We start from the raw sequence: 8,495 nt of genomic DNA, 5'->3' as shown, positions 1-8,495 counted from the left end.
CTATATCATGTAAAATGCGGTCACGGTTGACTATGCTACACGACGTCTGCCTATACTGCCATTACTGGGTAATTTAGTGTCTTATCACAACAACTTAAGAGACGTTTTTGTCGACATTGAGCTCAGAACTAAGACTACTACATGGCGGTCTACCTTAACGAGTAGAACGTGTTAAGCAATAAATATCATTGTAACCAGGACGGCAAACTCACCTTTTTTGTTGGGATTTTGAAACGAGGCTGTCGGCAGTGCGATGAGTGAAGTAAGTGTAAGTCTGTTGCCCTGTGGACAGCCAGGTATCAAACACAAAGACAATCCTCGAAGAGTCTTCCTCGTTCTTGTCCTTACTTCGGTAGTTAGGGACTATGTGTGTGGAACTGATGACTCATCCACGACCTTTAACCTTGACCAACACCTGGCTATCTGCCAAGCACAGGTAGACTTACGACCACAACAACACCATATTGGGCTATGGTAGCTTCCACCCACCTTGTCAGTCACACCAAGTAGATTTTGTGACGGACAAAAGCGTTCTCGTTGATTTTATTATGTTGAGCCATGTTGATTTGATTATATATGGGAACCCTAAAACTGATACGAGCGTGCGAACAAAAAAAGTTTGGCCCCCAAAAGTTGCCTTCAGTATGAAATCTAAGTGGTCAGAAAGGTTGAACAAATGACTGAACACAAACACACCACGGAGTATGGTATATTGAACAATAGATTTTTCATTTTTGTTCTTCCACATTTTCTATGGCATTAGTATCACTTTTTCGATATCTTTTTTTTTATAATTTACGGCATATATGTGCTCATTTTACAACAGTTACTGCTTTGTACGATTTGCAGTATGGTTGAATACCCTTTTCTCTTTCTATTTTTGGAAACCTAGAAATCTCCCTAAAGTAAACACATTGCAACCACATCATAACGCAAACACTGCAACGGTTGCAGGCAAACAAGTTGATGTTACCCGGGTAACTCCAGGGCCTTTTGGTCCACTCAAGCCTTTCGACGTGGGTTCACGTACAGGGCAGGTAAACAATACTATAGATCAGGCTGAAGTTAGCCATGGGGTCATCACTGTTGCACGTGTGGCTTTTCTTGCTTGCAGTCCTACCATCTTGTCCGTACGAACCAGGCCATGTCTACCGCAAGTATAGTAAACGGTGTTCACGTTTATAGCATGGTATATGTTTATCCATTATCGATTGGACCAGCCTTGAGATAAAACTGTTAACATAACTCCACTTAAGCTTCATTGAAGCTGTCCGTAAAACACAGTCATCATCCTTGCTGTTAGAATGCTTTAATATTTCTTCTTCCACCAACAGACAGCAGAAAAATCTTCCTTATACATGTAGTACTGGCATAACCCGTTGTCGGGTACATATTGGTACTACTTCACATCTACAATACACAAAGTAAACATACAAATAAACAAGTAACGTATATAGTAGAATTCTTTCTTTTACGCTTTGCAACTTTTCTATTCATTCACAGGCTTCCATCTTTCACAGATTAACTATAAGGTTAATATCAGCTCAAAATTATTTCAATTAGTAGTAAAATTGTAACCTAAATTAAAACGTTCTGCACTGTTACCACAGCTCATCTTCTCTGTTTCTGTATGTGCAAGTTGGGGTGACCCAGGGAGGGTTGAGGGTAAGCTCCATGTGACAAATGTGACATTTCTGCTCTGGCATAACAGCAACAGAGGTACATGATTCTCCATTCTGGGTTTGAAGTAAAGTAAAATACAGCAATGCATCATATAATGATCAATACATATTAATAACTAGAAAGGCCGACATTTGCTTGGGAGCAAATACAGCATATTGCAATCCATCTTCATCCTTGAAGAAATCCCAAAATTTAACAATTTGAAGTAATGTTTGTTCAAAGGGAAAATGAAGTACTGTGGGCACTTGTCCTACACACCTTCATGCCGAATTTTAGGTCATTTGGTTTCAATATAAGGGCATAGGAGCCAAAAATATACATTTTTTAGCTAGAAATGGCTAAAAATCCCAAAATAACTCATTTTAATAGTGCTCTTTGAAGAAAGTGTTGATGGGGGTCCTGTTGTCATATGTCCAAATTACCTTTGTACCAAATTTCAGGTCATTTGATTTACATACAAGGGCCATAGAAGCCAAAAATATACATTTTTAGTCAAAAATGACTTAAAACCCCAAAATAACTATTTTTTTAAGTGATCTATGAATAAAGTGTTGATGGGGTCCTGTTAGCATGTGTTCAATGCACCTCTGTACCAAATTCCAGGTCATTTGGTTTCAATACAAGGGCATAGGAGCATAGAATATACATTTTTAGTCAAAAATGGCCAAAAAACCTAAAATAACTTATTTTTGGAGTAAACAATGAATAAAGCGTTGATGGGGTTCTGTGGTCATATATCAAACGCACATATGTACCAAATTTCAGGTCATTTGGTTTTAATACAAGGGCATAGGAGCCAAAAATATACATTTTTAGTTAAAAATGGCCAAAAAAACTAAAATAACTAATTCTTGAAGTGATCTATGAAGAAAGTGTTGATGGTTTTCTTTGCTGATATGTCCAATGCACCTCTGTACCAAATTTCAGGTCATTAGCTTGTAATACCAGGGCACAGGGGCCCAAAATATACATATTTTGTCTAAAAATGACCAAAAACCCTAAATATCATAAATTCTAAGGCCTCTATCAAGAAAGTGAAAAAAACGTCTGGGGGTATTTGCTATTTCTACCACCCTGCCAAATTTCAGCTCATTTGGTCGAAAAATGGAAAAATTAATCCCATTTGAAGATTTGACAGGAGAAGAAGAAGAAGAAACACAGGAAAGACAATATATTGCAATCCCATACTATGTATGGATTGCAATATAATAATAACAACTCGTAACTACATGACATTGTACACAGTAGAACAGGTAAGTTGAGAACCCTGAGTTTCCCCATGTTTTAAAATTTTACTCCAAAACTACAGCAAGAATACAGCTTCATCACCTGGCTAGCTTCTATGTCTTTTGTCCAACAAACAGTCATGATTATTGCATTCATATATCAGCATATTCGTCTATCGACTCTTCCAGGCTCAACCAACAATCCTGGTACCTGTGACGCCATGAACACACACCATGCATGTAGCTTAGTTGGATCAATTCTACTGTTTCTTTCTTGTATATCAAGGCTTAAAATTAAAGTATTGCAGTAACATTTGAAGCCATTTCAGTGCACAGACCTTCGTTTTTGTGCTAAGAGTACAGCTTATAATTGAATACAGAAGAAAACAATAAGGTTCCTAGCAAGTAGCAAATGCTTGATGACTAAGTATTACTACTATTTAAAATACACTCTTATCTAATAAGTATACTATAGTTAACAACATTTGAATTCTGTCAGTAATAGTCTTACAAACACTATTTTGTTAATAACATCTATGATAGCCCTTACTAACCCCAAACTACTTGTAAGGAAATGTTTAGATACATACCTTTATATACAACTGCAATGACATCATTGCATCATGAAATTCGATCCTTGGATCTTAGCACCAGCCATGTAAGCATCATGTTGTCATGGCAATGTAACCATGGCAACACAATGGTAACAACCCTATAATGACATTTATGAACATATATATATATATATGAACAGAAATTGTCTTATGTAACCCTAAGTAAGACAGATTCTAACTAGAAAAACAAGGAATAATAGTAATGCACATATAATTATCTCCAAGTTTTACTTTACATATAAATGTAATACACAAAATGTTTGTGTAATTTTGTACCAATTTTGTAACTTGCCGCGCCGCGTGCCTGCAAAGCTGGTGTGTTACGCCGAACGGCGGTTATACCGGCTATATAGATACAGAAGCTGGTGTGTTACGCCGAACGGCGGTTATACCGGCTATATAGATACAGATACAGAAGCTGGTGTGTTACGCCGAACGGCGGTTATACCGGCTATATAGATACAGATACAGAAACTTCAAAAGGCTGACACTTTTGAGCTTTACCTTAAACTAACATAAAGAACAATTTCTAAATTAATTTTGTGAGACTTTCTTACCTAGAAATGTACTTGGTGTCTAACCTTCTTCAGTATACTATATATCCAGAAAGGACGTTCTTCTATAATAATTATACAAGCTATTGTTCTTATTCACCTAAATATAGGAATGTACAGGATGTTTCACCTTCAGATGACCTTCATGTTTGGAAGCTGCCCTTGGAACCAGAGTGGTTGCCACAGAAAATGGGTCAAAGGTGAAAGTGGATGGACACTTGACCTTGAGATGACCTTTCTTGTAACTTGTGGTGTATGTTTAGATGTAGGACACCTCACCATGAATGTTATGTATCTTTAGATGTAGGATAATTGACCTTGACATGACCTTTTCAGAAAGTGATGTAACTTTATACCTGGGATATTTAACCTTGAGTGTCCTTACTGCATGTCCATGTCCCTGTGTGTCTGTAAAGGACAGCAGCAGTATTTGACCTTGACACAACATTTCCGGAACACATAGAATATTTGACCTTGAGATGACCTTACTGCATGTTCATGTCCCCGGGTGTCTGTGAGAACGACAGCAGCAGTTCGGCCTCGCGGCTCAGCTCCCTGTTGACGTGCGGCTGCGCGTTTGGATGCTGTCGCTGGAACGGGAGTGGCGGTTCCCACGGCAACCGGGACAGAGGTGAAAAGGAGCTGAGCGGCGGGGTTTCCCGGGGTGCGTCCCGGGCAGGGCTGGTGCTACGAGGGAACCCCCTGACGACTGCCCCGCCCGGTGACCGGTCCTGCGCCGCCCCCCGGTCCTGTGCCAGGTTCACGGGAACCGCCGGCTCCACCAAGGTCATCAGGGTCGTGGTGGGGACGTTGACCCCGCTGCGCTCGAACATCTCTCGCTGCTGCTGCAGGAAGTCGCGCCGGTACATGTGCGCAAAGTGGTCCCGGTCAAAGGTCAGAGGGTCGAGAGTGCGGGATGCCTGGAGAGACAACAACAACATTTGTTTTAACTGCTGATTATTCGTGAGAAACTCAAATCGTCATGAAGGCCACTTTTTATTGTGGTCATGAGGGAAGAGGTAAGGGTCACACATAAAAGGATGACATCATTTAAAGTCCTGATAATCCCACAGTCCAGTCAATGCCAGTGGTTGTATGGGATAAAGTAAAAGTTTCCTGGCCTCTAGACAACTCAACCCCAGGAGGTGGCACTGTTTGATAAGAAACAACATTTCATGAATACAAATTCAACCAAATTTGTCAAATTTCATCTCAGAATAAACACAGAAATGTGTTCCAAAATGACCCTGAACTTTGAGTTATGGATAACCATGATCCTGAATCATCAATGCAGGGCTCGAAATACACTTTTCAGTCAACTTGCACCTGTGCAAATTAAGCCAAAGGTAACTTGCACCAAAAGAAACTTACTTGCACAACCCAAAATACTTATAGTGAACTGTTAAACCCTTATCTCCTCTTCTGAAAATTTGCAAATGTACGTGACTAGTAGTAAATGGGGATACATACCGGTCAAGACCACATGTTTGGATATTTGTTTTTCCGTAGCGTATTTTATTTTTGGTTTGAAATTGTATAAACTGTTTCATAAAAACTGTGAATTTAGCCTCAATTAAAGACAATTCAATGTCTACAACTCGATAAGATCCATAGATTTCTTCTGGACTCTTCAAGTGACATCCATCACAGTAACTAGTCTTAAGCATCTCCAGAATGAAGTGGTAGAACAACTCAATACAATACATATAACTGGAAAAACCAGTTGAACATATTTAGTATGCAAATGTAACTCATATGCAAATCAAGGTAAGACAGCACCTTAGGAATCATTAGCATTGTAGAGATGGATTTGTTTAAAAAAATAGTTTACCTGGATGTCTAACCAAATTTAGAAATAACAAATTTAGGCTTTTTTTTATTCAGTGTTATTTTCTTTTACCTTTCAATGACAGACAATATTCTCGGTGTGTGTAAGCTTTTTCTAATGTCAGGTATTAGAGGACAAAAGTAACTTGCACTGGTGCAAGTTTGGTCTAAACTTACTTGCACCACACCAATTTTACATGCACAAACTTACATATGCATGTGGTATTTCGAGCCCTGATCAATGGAACACATCCTGTAAGTACTGGGCCTTATTGGAAATAAACCTTTATAAGTTGAAGGGGCAACCCAGCTGACTTAACATGAAATAAATAAATAAACAAACAAACATTACAGACCCCGTCTGCTGCCACGTGAGCCTGCAGCGCTCCCATCCTGTCCAGACTGTCTCCGTGGGGGGTCCCCGACTCCTGCCGCTCGTACGCAGAGAACGTTCTCGGCTCACCGCTCCCCTGGCTCTCCGTGAACTCTGACCTTCTGTCTGTGAACTCTGACCTTCTGTCCGTGAACTCTGACCTCCTGTCGGTCAGCAGGTTCTCCGGCCTCATGAAGGTCATGGTGAGCGGGACGTCTGACCTTGCCAGGTCGTGTCGTGTGTACGGTACCGACACGCTCCGCGGCGGTGCATCCTGTGGGTTTTGTTGAGAAAATATCTTATCATTATTCATCTTTTAATTTGTGCAATTAATCATCTTTTCCTCCTCTTTCACCTGTTTGATCAATTGTTATCGTATCATGTTTTATGTATTTGTTGGTGTGTAAACGAATAAAACAAACAAACATATTCTCAAACATTGAAAGCCTAAATTGACTTTACATCATTTCAATATAAACATACAAGTGAAAAAACTATGATTAACAATCAAATATTGACTGGATACCATGATTGCGTGTGCCTGAAGTACATACTTATGTGGGGGGGGGCATAGATGGAGACCAGACCACAAACCACTATGCCAAAAGGCCCAGAGCCCCACTGTTACGCTTACCTCCTGACGAAGCAGCATCGCCTCACTGATATACTCCGTTTGTCGTGTTTCGGATCCGTCCTGTGTCGGCGAGTCTGCACGTATCACAACAGACTCCTGCCTCGCTAATGCCGCGTCGCTGTCTGGTACCTTATCATCCTGCCTCTGCCCTTCTCTCCCGGCCAGGGGGGTGTTATCGGTAACTCCGGAGGGCAAGGGGGTGTTCACCAGGGGGGTGCTGTCGGTAACCCCCCCAGAGGTGGGTACCAGGTTCTCTTGTGAAAAGATGTTCCGGCTTGTTCCCTGTGTCGTGTTTGTCTGTTTGGCACGACCGTCCGCCGTGTGCACCGCCATGTCCACGGGACGGTCTGATTCTTCTTGCTCCTCGGCACCCGTGTTCTAATAGAAGAGTTATAATTATAATGGCAGTCATGGACAGAAATATGCATCTTTTTTTATATTTCCATTTGTGGCTGGCTTGCATTTCATGCAAGAAAAGGCCCTGTGACACAACAGTGGTTAGTGCATGTCCTTAGCCAAAAGTTCGAAACAAAGTATATTCTTCTTATCATTCTATCCAAATTACTGTAGATTTCTTCATGGAAATTGTACCTTCATTTTCTGTGGCCTAAGATATTCTGAATGACTTTAAATTATGATAACATAACATCAGCAAATGATGCACGAAACACTGTCTCTCTACCAGTAAGGCCAAGTTGATTTGATTATGATTTATATGGATGACATCATCTTGGAACTACAAAAACTGATTTCTAAAAAAAAATTGCCTAAACTGAAGATTGCCCACCTGGTGGGCAGGTAGACCACACGGTGGCGCTGGCCCTTGTGGACTATTTTTTTTGTTGCCAAAAATCTGTGTGACTTTTAATTACAATAACATAACATGAGCAAAAGATTTCCCACCTTAGCCCTGGGTGTTGGGAGGTAGACCACGCGGTGGCGCCGGCCCTCGTGGATGACGGGACAGTGGTTCCGCTCGTGGGTCCGCACGCAATCCAGCGTCTTCAGCTTCTTCCCGCAGTGGCTGCACATGAAGATCTTCCCACTGTGCACGCTGTCCCGGTGCTTCCACAGGCTACCCTGGGGAGGAGAACACATAACCTTTAACCCCTGACCCTTCCCACTATGCATGCTGTCATGGTGCTTCCACAGGCTGCCCTGGGGAGGAGAGCAGAACAGTCACTATCTTTAACCCCTGACCCTTCCCACTATGCATGCTGTCACGGTGCTTCCACAGGCTGCCCTGGGGAGGAGAACAGAACAGTCACGACCTAACCTTTAACCCCATTATAGCCTTTACCATAACTGACCTCTTAGATATTAAGTAACCTTTACCCTGCCCCCTGCTCACTAGTGTTTGGTAGTGAACTATATGGTTGTGAGTTAACCTTTATTCCCTGACCCCTCCAATGTTAAGTACCCTTTGCCCCGTGACCTTCTCACCTTGTGTTTAGTAGTGAAGTTGCACTCCTTACAGAAGGTCACCGGCAGGCCGGGGTGGATCTCCTTCACGTGAGCACGGACAGAGTCCTTTCCTTGGAACACCTGCTTACAGTGGGGACACTTCACTGCGTCGTCTGGGTC

General features: G+C 41.6%; 3 protein-coding genes across 3 annotated transcripts in view; all 3 read right to left on the bottom strand.

Moving 5' to 3' along the window:
* Positions 1-560, bottom strand: part of LOC118407559 — a 5,765-nt gene extending 5,205 nt beyond the window's left edge. Inside the window, exon 1 of the mRNA XM_035808038.1 lies at positions 504-560. Within this exon, the coding sequence (XP_035663931.1) occupies positions 504-560 (57 nt within the window). The remainder of the gene's footprint in view (positions 1-503) is intronic.
* A 2,346-nt stretch (positions 561-2,906) lies between these two features.
* On the bottom strand, positions 2,907-7,272 carry LOC118407570. The gene is made up of 3 exons (XM_035808067.1): positions 6,912-7,272; positions 6,261-6,551; positions 2,907-4,997 (listed from the first exon to the last, which is right to left on the bottom strand). The coding sequence occupies exons 1-3, from the start codon at positions 7,242-7,244 to the stop codon at positions 4,563-4,565; spliced, it is 1,059 nt and encodes a 352-aa protein (XP_035663960.1). The 5' UTR covers positions 7,245-7,272; the 3' UTR covers positions 2,907-4,562.
* Positions 7,273-7,409: 137 nt separating this feature from the next.
* The window catches only part of LOC118407558 (zinc finger protein 888-like), a 19,378-nt gene continuing 18,292 nt past the window's right edge, over positions 7,410-8,495 (bottom strand). The window contains exons 7-9 of the mRNA XM_035808037.1: positions 8,355-8,495; positions 7,815-7,991; positions 7,410-7,421 (exon numbers count right to left, since the gene is read on the bottom strand). Of these exons, the coding sequence (XP_035663930.1) occupies positions 7,410-7,421; positions 7,815-7,991; positions 8,355-8,495 (330 nt within the window). The remainder of the gene's footprint in view (positions 7,422-7,814; positions 7,992-8,354) is intronic.

Source organism: Branchiostoma floridae, unplaced genomic scaffold (genome assembly GCF_000003815.2).
Source record: "Branchiostoma floridae strain S238N-H82 unplaced genomic scaffold, Bfl_VNyyK Sc7u5tJ_1421, whole genome shotgun sequence".
Lineage (NCBI taxonomy): Eukaryota > Metazoa > Chordata > Leptocardii > Amphioxiformes > Branchiostomatidae > Branchiostoma > Branchiostoma floridae.
This window is presented reverse-complemented; position numbering and strand designations above follow the sequence as displayed.

Bases quoted from the DNA above. Each gene is read 5' to 3' on its own strand.
- LOC118407570 (XM_035808067.1), bottom strand. From the start codon at position 7,244: ATGGCGGTGCACACGGCGGACGGTCGTGCCAAACAGACAAACACGACA. The intron at 6,552-6,911 runs GTAAGCGTAACA...CAAAACCCACAG, and splicing joins CGATGCTGCTTCGTCAGGAG to GATGCACCGCCGCGGAGCGT. The intron at 4,998-6,260 runs GTCTGTAATGTT...TTGTCTCTCCAG, and splicing joins CTCACGTGGCAGCAGACGGG to GCATCCCGCACTCTCGACCC.